This window comes from Rattus norvegicus, chromosome 8 (genome assembly GCF_021556685.1).
Source record: "Rattus norvegicus strain SHRSP/BbbUtx chromosome 8, alternate assembly SHRSP_T2T, whole genome shotgun sequence".
Taxonomy (NCBI): Eukaryota; Metazoa; Chordata; class Mammalia; order Rodentia; family Muridae; genus Rattus; species Rattus norvegicus.
The window spans coordinates 71,310,001-71,334,171 of record NC_141541.1 but is presented as its reverse complement, the minus strand read 5'-3'; the positions used below and the strand labels follow the sequence as shown (position 1 = coordinate 71,334,171).

General features: G+C 52.8%; 1 protein-coding gene across 3 annotated transcripts; it reads left to right on the top strand.

The window, feature by feature from the left end:
- The first annotated feature begins 9,811 nt into the window (after window positions 1-9,811).
- On the top strand, window positions 9,812-20,416 carry Skor1 (SKI family transcriptional corepressor 1). 3 transcript variants are annotated; one of them, NM_001376953.1, is given in 9 exon segments: window positions 9,812-9,842; window positions 12,116-14,312; window positions 15,231-15,327; window positions 16,220-16,330; window positions 16,745-16,816; window positions 18,103-18,177; window positions 18,390-18,464; window positions 18,967-19,032; window positions 19,613-20,398. In NM_001376953.1, coding segments are annotated over 8 exon segments (2,778 nt in total). In that variant the 5' UTR covers window positions 9,812-9,842; window positions 12,116-12,125; the 3' UTR covers window positions 19,708-20,398.
- Window positions 20,417-24,171: the final 3,755 nt, after the last annotated feature.

The window sequence follows — 24,171 nt, the reverse complement described above, 5'->3', positions numbered from 1 at the left end:
AGATTTCCTGGAGCCAAACTTCAACTTCTGGTTCCACTGCCTCTACCTCCTGGAATTATAGGTGTCAGCTGCCACACCCAGCTTCAAGCTTACGTGATTCCGGGCAGGGAACCCAAGTCTTCAGTACCACTAGGCGAGCATCCTGCCAACTCAGCTGCACCTAAACCCTTTATGGTGTTTGTGGGCAGAGGACAGGCAGGTTCAATTTGGGTTTTCTGATAGCCAAATGGAGTTCTCCTCTTCTGATTCAAGGCCTCCTTGCTGGGGGTGATGGAACCACGCTCTGAAGGGAATGGACTTGGAGCCTACAGCCTTGTCCAATCTTGCTTTTCCATTGACTCCCTGTGTGGTCCTAGGCAGAATGCCTAACCTCTCTGGGCCTCAATTTCCCTATTGGTAACATGAAGTCATGGTAATCTTTGGAGGTTGGTGATGTCATTGTCAAACCATCCCTGTCACACATTATGACATGCAGACTTCTTTTTTTTTTTTTTTTTTTTTTGGTTCTTTTTTTCGGAGCTGGGGACCGAACCCAGGGCCTTGCGCTTCCTAGGCAAGCGCTCTACTACTGAGCTAAATCCCCAACCCCGACATGCAGACTTCTAAAGAGCTAGTTTCCACACCTTCCCCCTGCCGGGTGGCCCTGACCCATACACACAGACCCACACAACCCATCCATATGAGAGCCCCATATTTCTCTTCTTCCCTAGGAGAGGGGAGGCTGCCGCAGATAGGGCCCGCTTCCCCTGTGGATGCTCACGAGCTGAGGTCATCAGAGCTCTTTATGCTTTCCCGCCACTGAGAACCTGCTCTCCTCCCCTGTGCTGTGCTGTCTGCAGTATGGACCTCTGTCTGTCTGCAGCATGGGCCTCTGACTGTCTGCAGTGTGGGCCTCTGTTGCCGTCCTATGTTAGTGTGACTGAGTAGGACACAGCAAAAAACCCTGAGGAGAGGGGAAGCTGTAAGGTGTGGCTACACTACTGATGACCTTCATTCTAGTCAAGGGGACTGGGCACTTCAGTTGCCTCATATCTGAAGACCATGCCCAATTAGGTCTGGTTGATCACCAGAAATCCCAGCAAGGCTGGTCTGTCTCTCTTGGGAAGGGAAAGTAGTCCTTTTTTCAGACCAGAAAAGCCAGCAGGGTATCGTGACAACCAGAGAATAATCTTCTATCTACATGTAGAAAAATGAATCTCGACCCTTACCTCACGTCACACAGAAAAGCTAACTCAAGAGGAGTGGACGGTAGACCTGCACAAGGGGGTGAAACTGGAAACCTCTTATCAGAAAGTAGGAGGTGGCTGGGCGTGGTGGTGCACACCTGTGATGCCAGCATCGAGAGGCTGAGGCAGGGGGAATCTCTGAGTTTGAGGCCAGCCTAGTCTACAAAGAATTCCAGGACAGTCAGGGCTGTGCAGGAAGACTCTGGCTCAGGGGGGCGGGTAGAAAGAAAGAAAGAAAGAAAGAAAGAGAGAGAGAGAGAGAGAGAGAGAGAGAGAGAGAGAGAGAGAGAGAGAGAAAGGAAGGAAGGAAGGAAGGAAGGAAGGATGGAAGGAAGGAAGGAAGAAAAGTAATAGAGAAAAGAGTATATCCTGTGGCAAAGTCTTTTTTTTTTTTTTTTTGGTTCTTCCCCCCTCCCCCCCAGCTGGGGACCGAACCCAGGGCCTTGCGGTTCCTAGGCAAGCGCTCTACCACTAAGCTAAATCCCCAACCCCGCAAAGTCTTTTTTTTAAGATTTATTTTATTTTTAAGTGTGTGTGTCTGTGTGTGTGTGTGTGTGTGTCTGTGTGTGTGTGTGTGTGTGTGTGTGTGTGTGTGTGTGTGTAGATATGAACATGTACCTGCAGGTACCCTCAAAGGCCAGAACAGGGTTTTGGATCCCCAGTGAGCTGGAGTTACAAATGGTTGTGAGCCACCATGTAAGTACTAGGACCTGAACTTAGATCCTCTGCAAAAACTATAAGATCTCTTCATGGCTGAGCCATCTCTCCAGCCTGTAAAGTTATATATGATGTCAAAAGTAAAAATGAAAATAATAAATTAAACATCAACAAAACGTAAACCACTCATATTTCAAGGTATGTCATTAGAAAAAGCCTGGTGGGTCTCTAGTACCAAAAGGGAAAAGTCAGAAAAGGAACAGACTGTGTGAAAACCCCAACTCCTATAGTGAGAGTGACTGCCACAGCTGACAAAGGACCTGAGTACATCACACCTAAAGAACTCTTACAGCCAGGGAAAGTGACAGCAGGTAACCCTGCCTGCTGCCTAACCTGACAATTCGAGTTCAATTCTCCAGAACCCAGAGATGTAACCCCAAGTTGTCCTCTGACCTTCATGGTACACTATAATACACACAGAGACAGACAGACACACACACGGACACACACACACACACACACGGACACACACACACACACACACACACACACACACACACACACACACACCTCTAAATAAATAGATGTAAAAGGGCCTGCAATGTCACCAAGAAGGCAGAAGCACCTCCATGGAGAGATTGCTCTGCTGTGCCTAGGGATGCCTCAGTCAGGAACACTCACATGATTTCAGCAGATCTGCCCAGGTCATTTCTACGGGACGTTGAAGTGCCCAGTTGGATGCTGCTTTGCTACGCTTCAGCTATTTACTGTTTTGTTCTTTTGCTTACTCATACTTAATAAGCTCACTAATTCAAAACCAAAAGTATGGCTATCATAGATCATTCTCCTGACTCACAGACCTGTCTGAAAATATAGAGAACTTTTTTAAGTTTCTTAAAAAATAAACCATAGAGTTCCAAGACCCAGCAATCCCACACCTGGATATGTGTTCAAGAGAAATAAGACATGAGCTACACACAAACTCGCACACTAGGGTCCATAAAAAGCCCCCAAATAAAAACAATCCCAATAACCGCCAGCATAAACAAAACGTGGCATCCATACCGTGGACTGTTGTTCAATAATAAAAAGGAACGGAGAACCAAGGGGTTATCTCTGTGAATAGTGTGCTTGCCAGCACATCTCATGTGTTAAGTTCAGTCCTGACTCTCATGAGAGAAAGAGAAAAGTATCTCACAAGTTGTCCACAGACTTCCATATGTGAACCACGGTGGACACAGATGCATGAACACATGATAGATAGATAGATAGATAGATAGATAGATAGATAGATAGATAGATAGATGGATGGATGATAGATGACGGATACATAGATGATAGATAGATGATAGATAAATAGATGATAGATAGAAAGATGATAGATAATAGATGATAGGTAGATAGATGATAGATGATGGATAGATAGATGATAGATTATAGATAAATAGATGATAGATAGAAAGATGATAGATAAATAGATGATAGATAATAGATGATAGATAGATAGATAGATAAATAGATAGATAGATAGATGATGGATAGATAGATGATAGATTATAGATAAATAGATGATAGATAGAAAGATGATAGATAAATAGATGATAGATAAATAGATGATAGATAGATGATAGATAATAGATGATAGATAGATAGATAGATAGATAGATAGATAGATAGATAGATAGATAGATGATGGATAGATAGATGATAGATTATAGCTAAATAGATGATAGATAGAAAGATGATAGATAATAGATAGATGATAGATAGATGATAAATGATAGACTAGATGATAGATATAGATGGATAGATAGATGATAGATGATAAATGATAGACTAGATGATAGATATAGATGGATAGATAGATGATAGATGATAAATGATAGACTAGATGATAGATATAGATGGATAGATAGATGATAGATGATAAATGATAGACTAGATGATAGATATAGATGGATAGATAGATAGATGAGAGATAAGTGATAAATAGGTAATAGATAGATAGATAGATAGATAGATAGATAGATAGATAGAGTAAAAGAAGATTCTGTCTAATTGATTCCATCTGCATGAGATGCTCACCACAGACACATCTACAGAGACAGGAAGAAGACTGGAGATTGTCTGGGACTGGAGAGTGACAGCCAAAGGCATGAGACTTCTCCGTGGGGTGATGGAAATATCCTAACATGATGGTGGCGACAGTTGCACAGTTGAATATGTGGAACTTGATGAACTGTTGGCATTCCATCATATATGGATGGGAATATTGACTTCACTTCCCTGAGGTCAGTGAGCCCGTGCAGAGTCGATGGCCAGACCTTCCTCCAACACGTGTGGCATCTGGTGGTCTGCCCGGCATTCCAAAACCTGGGCAGAGAGGCTCTGGATGTGTTCCAGAGAGGCAGACTGGACTCCAATATCCAGGCAGCCCTCCCAAAGTGAGTCTCAGGAAAGGAAGTGTTCAAATGTGCTGACAAACCACTTTTAAGGTATGCTTCTAAGCGGTGGGGACTAGGAAAGTACATTAAAATGTAGGAAGTACTTTCTAAATTTTGCATTCTAGGCACCTCCCTGGAGGCCCCATACCTGGCTGTGTGTCACACACCCAGTGATTTACTTAGTTCTTATGACACCCCTGCAAGGCTCCGTATCAGTTCTCTACAGATTCAGAGTTCAGCAGTGCCTCACACCATGGCCAAGGCAGCCTATGAAAGGAAGCATCAATTGGGGACTTGCTTACAGTTTCAGAGGGTGGGCCCCATGACCATCATGAAAGCTTACATCTGAACCACAAGCAGGAGACAAAGAGAGAGAGAGATTGGTCTGGCATGAACTTCTTGAAACCTGAAAGCCCACCCCCACCCCCCAGTGATGCACTTCCTCTAAGTCCACGCCTCCTAATCCTTCCCAGACAGTTCCACCAGCTAGGAATCAAACACTCAAATATGAGCCTAGGGGGGAGGGGGGCATTCTCATTCAAATCACCCCAGACAGTAACAGACTAGTCTCTTCTGGTTTTGAAGGAATGGCCTAGAATTTACTACGTAGTCCAGGCTGGCCTCTGGCCTCAGCCTCTCAGGGGCTGGGATTGTAGGCATCAGCTACCACTCCCAGCCCAGAGTAGGTCTTGCTGGCTCCAAAGTCGGTTCTTCCAACAGCTTCCTCAGAAGAATAAATCAAGGAGCCCCTGGGAAGTATGCCCCCTGCAACCACCGGAAGCTCTGCAAGCCTTACACCAGAGGCCTTGTGTGAGTCCATGTGGAAGACAGCAATCCCCAGACCCTTAAACTGTACCTGGGAAGAGAGAACTGCAGTATCACACTGCCCACTACACATAAGCCCTCGCCATCAAATATTGTTCATTCATTCACTCAACAAACACGGTGAGTACCTATTATGTTTCAGGCCCTGTTCCATAAGACCTGGTTACAAAGGGAATGATGCACTCCCCGTGTGAGAGACAGAAACACATAGAAGTGACCAAGAAGCATTAGCCCACTCATGGGCCGAAGATGAAAACGAAACAGCTAACAGCAGTGGTCAGGTTTGGGCAAGCCACTGCCAGTGGGAAGCACATTGAAAGATAATCACAGGGAGGAGAAGTTAAAGCTGCCGGCTTTCTGGGCCGAAGCCTCAAGGCCCTGCTAACTTTTCCTGGTGTCTTTCCTTACATTGGAGTGAACTTCTAAGTACAAAGACTATAGCCTCCCAGCTCAGACTGTCAGAGGAGAATTGGAGGAAGCTGGCACAGCCCCATGGGAACTCTCCCAGGTTGCCAGCTGGACTGCGGTCCTGAGAAAGGGGAGAGCCCCTTGGGGAAGCTCAAGCCAGCAGGCTGCTCCCCAACTCCTTCCCTAACACCAAACCTCACAGCTTGCTGGCTGATGGAGCAAAGGAGGCTCCAGTGTTCCCTCCTTTGTCCTTTGTCACCTAGTGTAGGTTGCATCTCTAAGTGCAAAGGGAACCTCAGACCCCAAACTTCCAGCCTCCTGGCTCGACCTCCCCCCTCCACCTCAGAGCTTCACAAGAAAGATGCTCACAGAGGGTTGTCTGGAGGAAGCGAGAGCCTTTCACTCCCACTGAGTGCTGACCAGTCAGACAGAGATAAAGTCGGACATATGGTCCCTCCCGTAAGATCAGTGGAAGAATCGAACCTGGATTCCTCTCTCTCCTCGACGTCTCCCAGGGTCTCCTGCTCCCTCCTACTCCTGTTCCCAATGAACAAAAACCTGGAGCCTGAGAAGAGATGGGAGCTGTCCTGTGGCCTCAGTGACACCAAGATTGAGGTGGGCCACTGACCACCTCCTATGTGACTTCCTTCTCTGCCCAGATTCTTTTCTCTGGTAGGGGCCCATAGGCCGGCCCAGCTGCCTTCCCTCTCAGGGGCCAAGACTGCCAAAGCTAGGCTGGGCTCGATCGGCCATTGGACTAATATCCAGATATTAAGTAAACAATAAATTAGCAAAACTACAAGAAAATTCTACAGCCCTTTGCATTTGGCAATCATTGAGTGTTAATTAGAAATTCATTACAATTAAAACCCTGCCTAAACAGGGCCTGCGCGCCTTAATTACATCTGATTTTTAATTCAGAATACGTGTTTACACAGAAAGCGCTACGTACCCCATGATTATCCCCAATCCTCTTTATACTGTACTAATTATGTAAATTAAACCTAATTAACTGACGAAAACTGCCGTTAATTCAACTGGTAAAAGATATGTGCTTGAGAAGGAGGCGCGTCAGCCCAGCCCGGCCCAAGCCGGAATCGGAATGGGCGCTAGAGGCCGGCCCGTGTGGACCCGACGCCGGGGAAATAGGGGGGCAACGCGGGACTAGTGAGGGGCTGAGAGAACATCCAGGAGCGGATTAAAAAGACAAAACCCTAATAATGAGGACTGGAGAGAGAAAGAGAGGCCAAGGGAACCAGCTTCCAGTCCTGCTCTCTGGGCAGGACCTCAGAACCCAGAGCCACCACTGAGAAAAAGGCATGTCATGTACTACATCTGAACCCGGGTTCCAGTCCCTGCTCTGCTCACCCATCGGCCTCCTGAACTTGAGGAGATGACCTGCTCTCCTTAGGCATCTCTCCTCCACACCCAGGTTGAAGCTTCACCTTCTTTCCTGTCCCTTCACCCAACCAGACCCCCTCTGCAGAGCGCGAGACAGGGTCTATCTAGCTCTGCCTGCGCGTGTACTGCCTGAGGAACCTGTGTCTGTGGGCTTTCGGTGCCGGACTCTTTCCTTCCTGGGAAATGGGAATATATGCTCGAATTGTGGCTGCTGTAAGAACAGACTGGCAGATCCTAAAAAGTAGCCGGCCGTAGTGTTCCTGTGGAACTCAGCCCGAGCTCGGAGTCCCAGACAAGTGCCCCTAGAAACCAGCCCCAAACAGCGGCGATCCCCCAGCCTCTCCAAGGGCCTTCCATAGAGTTTAGCTGGAACTGCTAGAATGAAGACTGGGACGGGCTGGGAGCTGTCCCTAGCTTGGTGCTGAACAGGGAGCCGAGGCGACATTGACTGTCCGCTGGTGCAGTAGCCCAGGGTAGGACCTTTTGTATGAGATGTCCCCAGGGACTCTGACTCCATGCTGCTTGAACTGACTAGAGGCCATCCCGCAGGCGTTATCAGCCCTGGAAGTAAAATAGAGGGAAAACAGGGAGGCCCCCTCCGAGAGGGGAGACTTTTCCTCTTCTCCCTACTCCCACCACCCTGGGGGCACCAGGCTACTAGATCGTTGTCACCTCCATACCGAATTCTGAGGTTGCTTTTAAAAAATCATTAGGATTCTAGGAATAATTACAGAATGGGATTGTAATTATGGGGGTGGGGAGCCTGGGCCAAGGGAGGGGAGATGAGCAGGGTGTGGGCGGGCTGGGGAGAGTCTCTTGTACTGGGACGGAAAGCGGGCTCTTTCCCTCAAAAAGAAAGTGAGAGGATGAGAGCGCAGAGTTGGAGTGGGACAGGGGTTGCACCTAGGAGAAACCACAGAATGGAAGAGCGAGAAAAGACGGCTTGAGGGGTTCCAGACTGAAGAGAGTGAGAGGCGAGTCGGGAGAGAGCAAGAGACAGACAGAGGGGGGGGTAGAGGGAGAGGGGGGAAGGCACGACATCCCCATCTAGAACGAACGGAGCCTTCAAACTTGTTTGGGAGTGGTTTCCAGAGTTTCAGGGAACAGGTTGGGAACCTGCCCTAGGCCTGCTACCTGCTTTCTCTGAGAGAAAGGCCCTAGCCACATAATTGTACTCCAGGGTCCTTCTGTGAGCTCTCCTCAAGCCAGAGAGAAAAGAACAGGAAAGGAACGCGAGAGAAGTGGAGAAGAGGAAGTTAACCCGCAGGAGCTAAAACACAGAAGGGAAGAGGGCCCATAACCCAGAGCCCGAAGGAAAACAAGAGGGCGGGGGCGGGGGCGACCCTGAGCCGCTACCCGCGGAAGATTTATGGAGCCACTCAGGTTCCAAGGACAGGCTGCACTCGCCTCTGCTGCCGTCGCCAGTAGCCGCTGTGGCCGCTGCGCCCCCTGCCCGGGCGGCCCACCGCGCCCCAGGCCATCCCTGCCATTATTAACTTCTGTTTGATTAGGGTAATTGTTCAAACTTGGGTTGGACAGTATGATTAATTACAGTTTAATTAACGTGTCCATTAAGGACACTTAATGCCACGGGGGCAGGAAGAGGAGGTGGAAATGGCCAAGGGGGCGCCCGAAAACAGGAGGGGTGTGTTACTAGTAACTCATGGATTAAGATGAAAAGAGACCTGACGGAAAGAAATGAGAGAGAGAGAGAGAGAGAGAGAGAGAGAGAGAGAGAGAGAGAGAGAGAGAGAGAGAAGAGAGAGAGCGCATGAGCATGCTTTAGAGTATAGAGAAAAAGTACCAAGGGGTCTATGACGTCCAAATAAAACTGGACCCCTCACCACTAGAGAACAGCGATGTCGACCAAGTAATTGACCCCCCACGCATCCTCCAATTATGATTTGGCTTTTGCCTTAGACCTGTTAGAAATAATAAGAGATGTTGGGGTTGGGGCACAAACCCAGGTCCTCGGCAGTCCCTTGCCAGTGAAGAAAGCAGGAGGGTGACTTTCCGCAATAATGCATTTCAGTCTGCTCCCACAGTCAAGAGCGGTGGGGAGCTGCGCCAGCCCCTTCCCGGCTGAGCTCCCCAACTCTGTACTCCATCCCAGCTTTGACGGCCGGTCTGGGTCTCCAGGGCAAACTCTTAGTTCCACTGTTCCTGCCGCGGGAGCGCGGTGTGACCCTCCTTACTCCCCTTTCTTTTGAGTAACCCTCAACTCCCAACACCCAGCCCGGCTCGGGGCCCTCCTTGATAATGACAAGCTTTGGCCCCTCAGCTCTTGGTTCTCGGGGGCGGGGGCACTTTCTGGTCGCCCCATCTCTTCTTCCCACTCGGCCTCCGTGGCCCGCGCGGGGCCGCAGGTGCGAGCCGCGGGCCGCAGGTGGGCGGCCGCTTACCTGGGGCGCACAGGCCCTGGGGCTGCGGAGAGGCGGCGGGCGCGGCGCGTGTCCCGCGGGCGGGCGCACCCGGGGAGGGCGCGAGGGACAGCGAGGGGTGGTGGGTGTGGCGCCCCAGCTCGCAGCTGTCAGGCGCTCCCGCCCAGCGCTGGCCTCGCCACTCCAGCCTGTGACCGCCGCCGTATCCGCCGCCCCGCCATGAGCCCTAGGCTTCTGCTTCTTCTTCGGGCCAGTCCCCGGCCTCGGGGACATCGGTTCCGGGCACCCGGCTCCGTTCCGGGGACCCTGGCGTCCCGCGCCTGTTGAGAGCGGGAGGGGCCGCGGGTGGCAGCGCGGGGAGCGGGGTTGCGCGGCTGTGCGCGCGCGCGGGGAGGGGCCGCGCCGTCACCCGGAGAGCCCGGCGGATCCCCGACTCCCGCCCGCCGCTCCGCCCGCCGCGCACCTCCGCTCGCCGCTTGCCCGGCTCCAGCCGCCGCACGGTGAGTACCCGCGATCGCGAGCCCGCAGCCCCCGCGCCGGCCGCCGCAGCGCTCCTTTCGTTGACTTCTCCTTTAGACTCTGTGGCTGTTGTTTTCTATCCTACCAAACGACTCCACAGCCTCGCTACCACCGCTGCCCACCTCCCGCCTCCTTACCCTCGCCAGGCTCGCCCCTCGAACCCCAGGAGCCGGCCAGGGGGTCCCCGTGCCGCCCTGACCGCTGCTCCTTGTCGCCGAGTGCGGCCCTTCGCTTGTGCTTTCTTCTTTGGCCCTCGAACTGCTGTTTCGTTCCTAGGGTTCCCCACTTCTCTGAGCTCCAAGGCCAGAAACCCTTTGGGAAAACCCCCTGGGGACTCAGAACCCCCCAGCTTCAGGTGGACGCTCCTGGCTCAGGTGTCCTCTTCACTGTATGCGGGCCCGGTACATTTGCCCAGAAAACCAAGAAGCCATCGTCATTTCCCACAGCTGCTCGCCCCCCTAACCACCTCCGCAGCCTGTCTGAGAGCTGTCCCTAGGACGCCTGGTTCTCCTGGTTGACCCCTCAGTCAAGGAGTTAGGACAGTGGTTTGCTTGCCTCCTAAAATGTTACAGGGGACTTCAGTGTCAAGGGAGAATCAACTTGCTTCCGTTTGACTGGAAGAGATAAAACAGATAATAGATAAATAGGTTGATACTTGAACAAGATACAAGATAAATGGGAGAAAGAACAGTGAGCTGGCAGCGCAGACAGCTCAGGGACAGATAAGATCGACAAATTAGCGTCTCAGCAAACAGAGGGAGGGAAAGAGACCTGCAGACCAAAGGTTCCAGGTTCTTAGCTGAATTCGGACTCCCTGTTAGATTGAAGCTACCCCTCTGAAATGGATTGCCTTTCCAGCCAAGTTCGGGGGAGGGAATCCTGGGAAGGGGATTGGGCGGCAAGAGCGCCTGCCGCCATGCACTGGGTTGGAGCCTGAGTGTCTGAAGACACGTGGGGTGACTGGGCGACCTAGAAGGCCCTAAACATCAATTCCTGGGTCCTCCACCAGGATAGACCGTGGACACAGCTTCCTCTCTGCCTTCTCCAGAGATCAAAGCGAGGGACCAGCAGCAACTTTTTATACCTGGAGTTTTACAGTGGCTTCCAAGAGTGGCCAAGATTCCTTCTAGCCCATATGAGCTGATACTGGGGCATGAAAGATACTCAATGAGGAGTCACCCCCACAAAAGGAGCAGCCCAGAGCCTGGGAAGCCTGTTTGGCCTGAGTAAGAAAAGCATGTGTGAAAGAGGAAAGCAAGCTCAGGGAGATGTTTTCAAAAGCTAAGAAATGACTCCAGAGAAACGTCTATGAGAACCTCTCTGTCCCAAGAGCTGACCCAGAGGGGAACCAGCTTTAGTCTGGAGTGCAGTTAAAAATGCAGAAAACGTGGTTAGAAACTGCGTGATCCCGGCCCAGCTAACTGATGGCTGGCAAGAAAGCGTTTTGTAAACCCAGCTGGACACTCTCTGCTCAAGGAACACCGAGCGCAAGGCGTCAGAAGAGAGGTACAGGTTTGTGCAAACCGCTACTGTTGTCCCTGGAAGCCGGTCATCACGAAGCTAGGTGCAGTGGGGGCCATCCGAGGTTCGTGGTGCACGCGACAAGCTTTGGAAAGGGTAGGGTTCAGCACCGCGAACAGCGGTGGCCTCCTCCTCCTCCCTTCCCCTTCAACCTCCCTCCCTCCCCCTTCTCCCTGCCCCCACCCCTACATCCCGCAGTTTGGTGATGGGCAGTAAGTGCCCCTCCTTCGCCTCCCTACCTCTCCTTCACTGTCCCCGCCCGCACGCGTGCATGCGCGACTGAGCAGAGGGGCCGCTGGTCCCTGAAGTCCGGGCTTCAGGACCCTGGCGGGCAGGGCGAGCTGTGAGGTAGCTGAAGGCACGCAAACCTGAGTGCCGGCTGGAAAGCCTGGATTTGGCTATGGCATTGCTGTGTGGCCTTGGGCAAGTCACTCTCCGTCTCTGGGTTTCACTTCCTTTCCAAACTGAAAACAGGATTGGCTTCCTGGCAGCTGGGGCTTTCCTGAGGTTTCGATTTTCCCTTTTCCTCCCTTAGCCCCCCGGGTGCTTTTGTTTCAGCTCAGAAGCCAGTCTGAATAACAAAAGGGGCCAGTCCAGGGGACGAATGAGCTTGAGCTCCCCACTGCCAAGTAACCCCCTCGCACCCCACACGTTGCGCCCCGCTGGGCGGGCCTGAACCTAGGTAGCAGCGCTAAAAATGGCTCATCTGCTCTCTGCTCTCTCTACTTCGCAGGAGCGGCGGCATGGAGGCTCTCACCACTCAGCTGGGGCCGGGACGCGAGGGCAGTTCCTCTCCCAACTCCAAGCAAGAGTTGCAGCCCTACTCGGGATCCAGCGCCCTTAAACCCAACCAGGTGGGCGAGACGTCGCTGTACGGGGTGCCCATCGTGTCACTGGTCATTGATGGGCAGGAGCGCCTGTGCCTAGCCCAGATCTCCAACACTCTGCTCAAAAACTACAGCTACAATGAGATCCACAACCGCCGCGTGGCCCTGGGCATCACGTGCGTGCAGTGCACACCGGTGCAGCTGGAGATCCTGCGTCGGGCCGGGGCCATGCCCATCTCCTCTCGCCGTTGCGGTATGATCACAAAACGAGAGGCCGAACGCCTGTGCAAGTCCTTCCTGGGCGAGCACAAGCCACCCAAACTGCCCGAGAACTTCGCCTTTGACGTGGTGCACGAGTGCGCGTGGGGTTCTCGGGGCAGCTTCATTCCTGCCCGTTACAACAGCTCTCGTGCCAAGTGCATCAAGTGCGGTTACTGCAGCATGTATTTCTCGCCCAACAAGTTCATCTTCCACTCGCACCGCACACCCGACGCCAAGTACACCCAGCCCGACGCCGCCAACTTTAACTCGTGGCGTCGGCACCTCAAACTCAGTGACAAGTCGGCCACCGACGAACTGAGCCACGCTTGGGAGGACGTCAAGGCTATGTTTAATGGCGGTACGCGCAAGCGGACCTTCTCCCTGCAAGGGGGCGGCGGAGGCGGTGCTAATAGCGGGTCTGGTGGTGCAGGGAAGGGCGGCGCTGGTGGCGGTGGCGGTCCGGGGTGCGGCTCAGAGATGGCCCCAGGCCCACCGCCTCACAAAAGTCTGCGCTGCGGTGAAGACGAAGCGTCTGGGCCTCCCGGGCCACCTCCACCGCATCCGCAGCGCGCACTCGGCCTAGCGGCGGCAGCTAATGGCCCTGCAGGACCTGGAGGACCTGGGGGCAGCGCGGGGGTTCGCAGCTACCCCGTGATTCCAGTGCCCAGCAAAGGTTTTGGCCTCTTGCAAAAGCTGCCCCCGCCTCTTTTCCCGCATCCTTACGGTTTCCCCACAGCCTTCGGCCTATGTCCCAAAAAGGACGACCCAGTGTTGGTCGCTGGAGAGCCCAAGGGGGGCCCTGGCACCGGGAGCGGTGGGGGCGCTGGCACCGCCGCGGGTGCCGGTGGCCCGGGAGCTGGCCACTTGCCCCCGGGAGCAGGACCCGGCCCTGGTGGCGGAACAATGTTCTGGGGACATCAACCTTCCGGCGCAGCCAAGGACGCAGCGGCGGTAGCTGCGGCAGCTGCCGCCGCCACTGTGTACCCGACGTTTCCCATGTTCTGGCCAGCTGCCGGGAGCCTCCCGGTGCCTCCTTACCCCGCCGCGCAGAGCCAAGCTAAGGCCGTAGCGGCTGCAGTGGCTGCGGCTGCTGCTGCTGCGGCGGCGGCGGCTGGCGGGGGCGGTCCTGAGTCTTTGGACGGTGCGGAGCCAGCTAAGGAGGGCAGCCTCGGTACAGAGGAGCGCTGCCCGAGCGCTCTATCCCGCGGCCCCCTGGACGAGGACGGTGCGGACGAGGCGCTGCCACCGTCCCTGGCTCCCCTGGCCCCTCCGCCACCGCCACCTGCCCGCAAAAGCTCCTACGTGTCAGCCTTCCGACCCGTAGTGAAGGACGCGGAGAGCATCGCTAAGCTCTACGGCAGTGCGCGCGAGGCCTACGGCTCCGGGCCTGCTCGTGGGCCAGTGCCCGGCACCGGGACCGGAGGGGGCTACGTGAGCCCGGACTTTCTGAGCGAGGGCAGCTCGAGCTATCATTCTGCCTCGCCCGACGTGGACACCGCGGACGAACCGGAGGTGGACGTGGAGTCCAACCGCTTCCCCGACGAGGAGGGAGCCCAGGAGGACACAGAGCCCAGCGTACCCAGCACGGGAGGTGGCCCAGACGGTGACCAGCCTGCTGGGCCCCCATCTGTCACATCCTCAGGCGCAGACGGCCCCACAGACTCTGCGGATGGCGATAGCCCTCGCCCTCGCCGCCGCCTTGGGCCACCGCCTGCGATCAGATCCGCATTCGGGGACCTGGTGGCTGATGATGTAGTGCGGAGAACTGAGCGGAGCCCACCGAACGGCGGCTATGAGCTACGAGAGCCTTGCGGGCCCCTGGGAGGCCCCGCGGCGGCCAAGGTGAGCCCGGTGCGCCTCGCCGGTGGCGCCTCCTCCCTTACGCCACTCTGCCCTCCTACACAGCAGCTCCGGGGCAGGTGCGGAAACTGGGATTCTGTTCTGATCTGGCAGAGGAGCAGCAGGTCCCAGCTGCTCTTCGCAGCCCCAGCCGGGGGGGCGCGCTGTGGCACTGGGTTCGCTGGGACCCAGGGCTGAGGGATTCGGAAAATCCGGGGGACAGTCCAGAGAAATGGCGAGTGTGTTTTTGGTTTTGTTGATGGAAGGTGAGGAGAGTTGCAGAGACTGTTAGACACCCAGAAAGAAAGACAAAGGATCTGAAGGAACCAGGCCCAATGTGTACCTACACGCATAAGGATGACACCCGAGGAACACTACAGTAGGGAGAGAAGAGGGCAGTTTTTTTTACCAAGAAGACTCTCTAGACATTCTGACTAGCAGTTTTCTGAGTCCTTTTTAACTCTAACCTAAGGAGCTACATGGCCCTGGGCTGGAAAACACAAGCTTGCGGGTTCTCTGGTTGTCAGGGAAGCGGCTGGAGGGCAAATTGTGGCTAGATCGAAGGGTTGACTGGTTTGAAAGTAGGTGCGCACACACTTGTCCACGTACGCTGGGTTTATTAAAACAGAAACCATTGGCCGCGCGAGAAAGGCATCCCTTATGCTGGGAACCACACAGGGAGGAAAGACAGCTAAAAGGAGGCAAGCACTGAACGTGGGGGGGGGGTGGCTTTGGACAGCCTCTTGCTTGAAAGCGACTTTGTGTTTTAATTTGCTCCGGAGTACCAAAGAGTATCTCAAAACCACTACGGTACGTTCAGGTCTCCAGGGCCCACCAACCTCTGCCACACTCTCGGTCTTCCGGTTGGCCGATGAGTAAGGCTGTTCCCCCCTAATCGCCTGTCATTTTCGGCCGTCGCAGGTGTATGTGCCTGAGAGGGACGAACACGTGAAGAGTGCGGCGGCGGCGGCGGCACTGGGGCCCGCAGCCTCGTATCTCTGCACCCCAGAGACCCACGGTAAAGCCTCTTTGAATGCAGGGATGGCAGACAGAACCCATGGCCAAGGCAGGCCTTTCAAGGAAGGGAGGGGCGGAGAGAAAGGAGTGATAGCAAAGGAAGAAGAAAAACAGTAAGAGAAAAGGGAAACTAAGGGTAAACTCCCAAACCTCAGGGTTTGGCTATTTTAAAATAATCACAACCCATCCCCCTCGCTGCACATACGGACACACTCCAACACACCTTTCCAAAAACCTGCGCCTGCCGGGCATCTCCTTCCCATCTTTTGGTTTACCCAGAAACATGCTTAGCCTTAGGCTGGTGGCCTTAGGTGGTGGCCGAGCCTGATCCGAGCGCAGGGTGAGCGCTAGTGGCGGCGCGCTACGGTACCCCAGAAGCTGCGACCCCTATCAAGGATCAGTCGTGCATTAGCATTTGGGATCCTGTTTTAAACTGGGAAAGAGGGGTGGGCAACAGAAATCTAAGCAGGCCCAGTGCAGCCAGGTGCGGGACAGTGTCCTCCTACGACACCAATACCCAGAAGGCTGTCACTTGGGTTGCGATCTCCGCTGAAGTGGCGCGGACAAATCCGGCGGCCACGAACTCTCCCGGTGCCCCAGTATCTGCTCACACAATGTAGGTCGCTTGTCCCTGGTGGGCTCAGCTGCTTGTCTTGATCTTTTCCTGGGGGCCAGAGGCTGGGGCGGGGGCGTGTAGCCCGGAATGGAGCAGACCTTGTGCAGGGGAGGGGTGTCGGGCCCAAAGCCTCAGGGCGCGCGCCTGGGCGCACAGCCGGGAACCAGAGGCGGCCACGACGTTTTTAATTAGGGTTTGGGCGCCCCAACCGAGGCCGCTCTGCAGTATCCGGGTCACGGTTTCTTTGCTTATCCTTGAAACTCATTCTGCCTTTTAGAGCCAGATAAGGAAGACAATCACTCGACGACAGCCGACGACTTGGAAACCAGAAAATCCTTTTCAGACCAAAGGAGTGTCTCCCAGCCAAGCCCTGCAAATACAGATCGAGGTGAGCCCCGGTAGTCCTGGCTCACACTGGTGGCCTTGAGCTGAGATCCAGCTCATCCGGGTCACTACAAGCTTGGAGGAAGGTTTTAATCATGAGAGAACGATGTCACTGAGCAGAGAGTTAACCTAGTGGGGGAGGCGCAGGCCGGGTTTCGGGATTAGTTTCGTCCTTATTGGCTTTGAGGGTCTTCTGAGTTTGGGAGGCGGGTACTAAAAGGAAAGGGGGAAATCCCCATTCACCTAGAATAGATCAAAGGGCGCCTCCTGCCAGGGTTCAGCCTCCTGAACTCCGTGGAAGGTGGGGAGGTGGGGAAGTCCTGCGTTTGGCAGAATTCCCAGGAGCTTCCCTTCCCCTCCCCTCTGAAGGCTCTCCTGAGGACGTACCCCCGACCCCTAACCTGCCCTTGTGTCCTAGGTGAAGATGGGCTTACTTTGGATGTCACAGGAACTCAATTGGTGGAGAAAGATATCGAAAACCTGGCCAGAGGTGAGGTTAAATACGAGAAATGGAGCCATGAGGTGCTTGAGGTAGAGGAGTTCTTGAGTGAGAGAGGCTGTAATCTGGTAGTGGGTGGGTGCCAAAGGCGTAGCTGGGGGAGGGGTGTCAGTTTTCATTTCACCAAGTAGAAAAAAAAATTACCCCCTGGACACCTGGCATAGGGATGTAGAGCTGGATTTTGGGTGAGTGAACCAAACCCCAGTAAGTTTATTGGAAGTTTGGGTTTCCAAGACCTGAGCCTGTCTTGCAGGACCGGGTGAGAAAGACTTGGTCTTGATTCTCAGGACTTGTAACCGGTGGGCAATTTGGGTCTCTCAAAACACAGGAAAACCAGAACTTTTTCTGAAGGACAAGATGGCAGGCAGGTACTTACTTCAGGGTACAGCAAAGGCAACTTTTCCCTCTGGAATCCAACTGTTCACACAATAATGTAGTAAGGTTGGAGCTCACTTGCAGACCAGGACACCTCTCCTCCTATTGCTGCTCAGTCCGCAGGGTGTGTGTGAATGGGGAGGGACAACTTAAGGCACATCGGACAGTGGTTTTGAACCCCTCCTGTGTTGCAAAGGAGTCTTTTCCTGGAAGGACCTAGATACTACTGAACTCCTGATGGGGGCAGCTTGTCCTTCCACCACCCCCCAACAGGTTTCTGGGGGCATTGAACTGAGAGCCTTCCCCACCCCAGCCAATGGAAGGTCTAAGGAATTGGGCTGCTGGGGGAGGAGTGGGGAAGCAGTGATCTTCCGCTCTTCTTAGCCTCAGATTTTACAGGATGATGCCACAATTTTGAAATAATTATGCTTTTAGGTTTCAGTGCCTCTTGAAATTGTAGACAAACTTTCTCTGTGTGTCTTTTGTCTTTTTTTTTTTTTCTTTTTCTGGAAAGACTGTTCCTGGATTTCATCAAATTCTCCCTGAATTGCCTTTAGAGTAGAGATTAGAAGTCTCCTTTAAAATAGGAAATGGTGGTTGTGGGTCATCCTCTGAGGTTGAGGAGTTACTGGCAACTTAAAACAGATGTCAGGCCCCAGTTATTCCAGGGAGCCAGGGGTCCAGACATGCAAAATAGTTTCCATCTTCTTGAGTGTGAATATCCCAGCACCACTCTCCCGGCCTCCATCTTCCACCCAAGTCTTGGAGCTCAGATAAAAAAGAAAAGCCAGAGTAGGGAAGGCTTAGATGTCAGGGCTGTTGACTAGGACTGAACTTTGGCCCCAATGGGTACCCTGGATTGCCTCAGTCTCCCCCTTTACCTCTCTCCCAAACCTTCACAGAAGAACTGCAGAAATTGCTTCTGGAGCAAATGGAGCTTCGAAAGAAGCTGGAGCGGGAATTCCAGAGTCTCAAAGGTACTTCCCTTCCCCACCCCACAACAGCTTCCCAAACCTGCTCCAGGAACGGGATGCTTGTCCCAGGGGAGGGAAGAACTCCTGGTTCCCTCGTTCCCAGCTAGGTGAAGGACTGGATGGGGTGGGAGCAGGGGTGAGGATGGGAGGGAGCGGGAAGTGGAGCCGGGAGAGGAGGCTGTGCTTAACAGCTCTCACTTAATCAATTTGCACAGATAATTTTCAGGATCAAATGAAGAGGGAATTGGCTTATCGGGAAGAAATGGTGCAACAGCTGCAAATTGTCAGAGGTAAGACGAGAGTCAGGTGAGCGCATGCACGGGCCGTAACTGCCTCTCATCTGGCAGGAGCCGCAATGTTGGCTCAGTCATTTGGATTTAAATTGAAGGTAATTTAACAATTATTTTTTTTATTTAATATCCTTTGTATAGTCTGATTAGCCTCAGAATGGCAAGCAAGCCCAGCAAACGGCTTGCAGGCATCATTACGTGGAGTGATTGAACTTCTTAGCGCTGCAATTTCCACGGTTTCTAAATTAAAAATCGAGGCGTAAAATTACCTGGGAAGTAATGCCTAAGTTTGCTTTAATTTTGGTTAGATCCGTCTGCCTTTAAGCGCCATGCCAGGCCATTTCCTCCCCCAGCCCCCCAGCCCGCAGTTTGAAGTGTTGGTGTCCCTCCTCGGTTTCCGGGGTGGTTTCTGTAGGGGAGAGGCTGTGCCCAGGCTGTGTGACCTCAACCATCTGGCTGGAAGGTGGTCTGTGTTCCCTCACCAAACTGCCACGTCTTCCAGATACCTTGTGTAACGAACTGGACCAGGAGAGGAAGGCCCGCTATGCCATCCAGCAGAAATTAAAAGGTGTGAACCCAGAAACAAAGATGAGAGAGGAGAGAGGAGAGAGGAGAGAGGAGAGAGGAGAGAGGAGAGAGAGAGAGAGAGAGAGAGAGAGAGAGAGAGAGAGAGAGAGAGAGAGAGAGAGAGAGAGAGAGAGAGGTGTGTCCGGGCTGGTTGTACTATTGGGTGGATGGATGGGTGGATGTATCAATTGAGATGTTTAGAAGAAAGGTGGCCAAGGACCACATGGATCAGAAGGGAAGTGAGGTGAAGGAGTAAATTTTATAATTGTGATGTGGAAGAAGGAGCCCATTGAGCTCTGAACATCCGAAATTTTGCTTTCTGGCCCAACCCTGGCCTGGGACAATTTGACCTCTTTGTGCCTCGGTTTCCCCCTCTGTAAAATGGAGCTAATGGACCTTAGAAATGGTTCTGATTGGGCAGGGTCTCATTCTTGCCCTCCTACTTCCCCCTTCTGCTCCATTGAGAATTCCTGTGCCCAAAGAATGGAGTGAATGGGGCCTGTGAGGGGGGAACTGGTGGAGATCAAGGGCCAGTGAGGCAGGCGAGGCGACCAACGTGGTTGGTGCGACTCTCTCTCCAGAAGCTCACGACGCCCTGCACCACTTCTCCTGCAAGATGCTGACACCCCGGCACTGCACAGGCAACTGCTCCTTCAAGCCTCCGCTGTTGCCCTAGCGCTGGCTTGGCCGCGCCCACGCGCCCTCAAGCCATGCTGCTCCTTTCTGTAAATACCCGCTGCAGTGGCGGCCCAGAGCGAGGAACAAGCCATTAGGACCCAACCGTTGTAAATACAGCCTCGGGCACGCAGGTCCCCAGCCGGGCTCTGCTGGGTTTCCCCACTGTAAATACTGCCTCGCCCCTCCTTTGAACTCCAGGGCATCAGACCTCAAGGGTTAAACTGGACCCACCCGGGGGAAAAAGGGGGGGAGGTGGGAGACCTCTTCCACGACCCCTCCCACTCCACCCTGAGTAGGGCCTGGGACCCGGAATGTGAATATAATGTAGCTTCTTCGCTGGCTCCGGCCGTGCGCTCCCAGTCCTGTCCACTTCTGAAACTCTTGTTCCTAACGACAACGTGGCTATGTGCAATGGATATAAACGGACTGTGAGTCTCTTGGTTCAGTATTAGGTTCGCTTTATTTATACTGTAAGTTATTTTACTTACCCTGGACCCCTATCCAGTCCTCGTTTTACATTCATTCTTGTTTGGATTTGCTTTGTGATTTTGTTGTTGTTATTGTTGTTGTTGTTGTTGTGTAACGTAACAGCACTTTAAAAGGACGACAACTGACTCACGAGATGGTGACCATCTTGAGCCTATTTGGGGAGACCTGTATCCGTGACTTTTGTTTTTAATAAAAAGAAAAAAAAATATCTGTCACTCCTTGGGGCTGCGGAATCCAGAGTGCACCCAGGTGGCGGAGGAGGAAAGGGGTGGGGCTGGTGGAAGATACTGCCACTCAAAGATGGGGCTTGCGGATGCCAGTGAGGACCAGTGGTCAAGGTTAGAGCGGTGGTGCTCTCCCAGGAGACCTCATAGCGCTCTGGGACCACTCTACAGACCCACCTAAAACACTCAATTTCCCCCACAGGCATCTGGGCCAGGACCTCTTCCGGGCTTTAAATGGGAAAGGGATTACTGCCTTGTCTCCTTGTCAGTGGTCCCTTCCTTCCCGTGATTCACATGTACAGCCAGAAAGTTAATTTTTACCCCTTTTATTTCCTATGAGTGAAGTCACCTGCAAGGGTTTGGGGTACATACAGCAACAGAGCCTCTCCAAGCTGCTAGGAATCCAGAGGTCGATCGAAATTGCTCTGCTTGCCCGAGCAGGCACCATAGATCGGGAGTGCTGGCTGGGTAGAAGTGAGGAGTGAAGGGCTAGAAAGGAGCTTGGCGGGACTGATCTAGAAAAGATGCTCAGAGTTTGAGGGCATACGTAGACAGGTGCCCTGTGGTGTATCTATCTCATGGAGCCAGCCTCTTTCCCTAAGATGAAGTTCTGTCCTCATTTTAGTGGTCATCACTCCTAGTCCTAGGGGATTTGTGGAGCTGGATAACCCCAGTGAAAAAGATGAGGCCTGCTGGTGGCAGATTCAAAGGCCAGGACACTCCCTGTGGCCCGGGAGTGTGAAGCCTCACCTAGTGGCCATTAGCCTCAGTTTCTACAAAGGCTCCTGCTTTTGTGGCAGACAGGCAACATAAACTGCCGGAAACACACTCCTCCCCAAGCAGTGTGGAGGACAGAATTGGAAAAGCCCATTCTCTTAGGAATTTTTCAGCCCAGACTGGCTCTCATGCCCTCCTCTGACGAGCAAAGGTCCTGCGGTGTGCCCTTTATTTTTTCCAGGGCCTCACTTTCCAATCTCCATTAAATGACAGTCGTCTGTCTATGCCCTGAGGCTCAGGGAGACACTCCAAGAAGAAAGCCCATCTGCAGGCCGCTGCCAGGCCTGTCGCCTCCAAGACCTGGCTCTGAGACTAGCATCCCCACTCTCTCCAAGCACTCTCTAGGGGACTCCAGAAGCGAAGTCGGCCCTGCACTTCTCCAGAGAGTTTCACTGGAGGCCTTTTGTGATACAGGCGAGCTGAGACACAGTCTGGGCCATGGGAAGGAGAAGCAGATGCAGAGTCCCTTGCGTGGGTGAGCCCCAAGATTAGTTCCCGGGCTATGGCTGCAACCCTTCAAGCTTCAGACACTGAGAGATCAAGATTGAAGTGGAAGGAAATGTGGTGAGGGCACCACCAGGCAAACTATGGGGCTCCCTCTTGCTATCCTCTTTCTGGGATCCCAGGGGCTTGGAATCATTTTTGTAGGGGGTGAGGTGAAAAGGGTATGGTTACCCCTCTCACCTCTGGGCTGCATCCACCGTGAAAGTGAGATCTACCTAGGAAGTGACACAGGACAGGTGCACATTGCATTCCAGTCTCCCGTGGTCTAAATGTGTCTTTGGAAGCTGCACAATCCTTTTCTGTAAGACGGGCAGGACAGTTGCCACCTAAGCAGGAAGGTCCGTGGCTACACACCAACTGAGGAGACTGGAGAATATTCAATTCTCACCTTTTCCTCCAAACTCCCCCAAAGTAGAGAAGTGTATACAGGGTCCTGGGGTTGGCCAGAAGGAGAGCCTAGGATGATAGGGAGCCTCTGAGAGTTGGTGGATCCGACCTAGAAAGTTCCGTCGCGCAAAAAATAAAACAAACTACAAAACACAGAAACCCTCCTGGGCTCTGCATCACTTCGAAGTGGCTTGTTCCCCCCCAAAATGTTAATAACCAAACGATTGGTATGGATGTAATTATCAATAATTATACGAATTATTGCTGATTGCGGGGCTCGTAGCTACTTTAATTAGCTTACCAGATTCTAATTAAGTTAAATGAAACATTAATAGGGAAAATATGCTTTAAAAAACACCCAGGATTTTTAATGTCTATTTCTCGCCACAATGTTGCCACCTTGCGACGAACTTTAGGCATTACCGCGAGAGGCCCAGACACCTTCGCTCTAGCAGAGAAAGTAGGTTTGCGGAATTAAGGGGGACTGTGGGCACGGGATGTCTCAAAGGAGGTTTTCTCTGGGTGTTTGGTTTGGCAACTCTGTTTCCCTGCGTCCCCTACAAGACTCTGACTCTGGAATTCAGGTCTGAAGGTAGGGAGCTATGTAAGCATGCCCTTTCTGCCTCCCCACCGCTTTCTCCAGAGAAACTCCATCCCTTTTGAGAGCAGCATGGGACAGATTGCCGCTCTCCACCAGTGTGACAAACCCTTCTTGAGAGACTGAGTAGAGAGATATTTTATGCCCTTGAGACACTAGTAAATTGTTTCCCACTTCTGTCTCCTTTGCCTAAGGGTTCCTCAGCTCCCTGGCACAGCTAACTTCTGCGTTCTCAGGGCTCTAGGTTCCTGAGCCTAGAGGGGCACGCACTTTCTTGTTGTCTTTGGCTGTATGAGTCGTCTTCCCATGGGACTGCAAGTACCTCCACAACTAAAGTCACACCTTATTTTCCCTCCAAATGATACACAGTGCCCACGTGGAACATTCACGTGAAAGGATAGTTCATTTAGGTGCTGGAAATGTCTGAGGAAAGGAATCCCCAGGTGCTTCAGGACAACAGCCACTGAGATGCAATTACGCTCATTTACATAAGGTTAATTAAGCTCGAGCTTGCTGCTCCCAAGAAGATCCTTCAACAGAATTAGTGTTAGGGTAGGGTGTCAAGTAACTTATTATCAACTTAGGAAAGAAAAACCTTCCTCCTGTCCCAACTGTGTCTTAAAGACACTCCCTCACATTTTGCAAGTCCATGGTTACCTATGTATCCACACATTCCTAGCTACCCTGCCAAACAGTCAAACAGTACAACCTTAATCCTTTGCAGATATGCAACTCCCGCCTAGAATCCAGATCCCCAGTAGAAGCGAACTGCGCTTCTTGACCCCTCCATGCTTCTGGTCATTCCAAACAGCCTCTCCTGCTCCTCCCCACCCAGAGGCCACAGTGGTGTGCTAGGAGCACGAACTCTGTAATCCCATGTTCTCTGCCTCTCCTTGTGTGGTAGGAGACCCATCGTGTTTCTGCTTATAACATGATTTCGTGGATAACGTGGCTAAATTAGTGCAGGTAAAACCTGGAGGACAGTCTGGGTGAATAAGAGCTAGCATCTCTCTCTCTCTCTTTCTCTCTCTCTCTCTCTCTCTCTCTCTCTCTCTCTCTCTCTCTCGTGTGTGTGTGTGTGTGTGTGTGTGTGTGTGTGTGAGAGAGAGAGAGAGAGAGAGAGAGAGAGAGGGAAGGAGGGAGAGAGAGAGAGAGAGAGAGAGAGAGAGAGAGAGAGAGAGAGAGAGAGAGGATAAGAGCTAGTACTTTTGCCTGTGGTAGAAAAGGACACAAACCCTGCCGGGCATTTTCCAGTCTGGGCCTCCTCTACGACCCCGGAAAGGAGACAAAGCAGTGCTCTCACTAGCCCGGCCTTCTGAACTTTCGGAAGACACTTGAAAGCAGTCATAAAAACCCAGGTTGGAAAGGTGTCATAAAGTGCCAACGTTGGTTGGCTACAGGTGGCCAATGGGGCAAGAAATTGGCCCAAGTTTTTTAAGCAAGTTAGACCAGAGCCAGAAAAGACAGCCAGGGCTTTAGATTC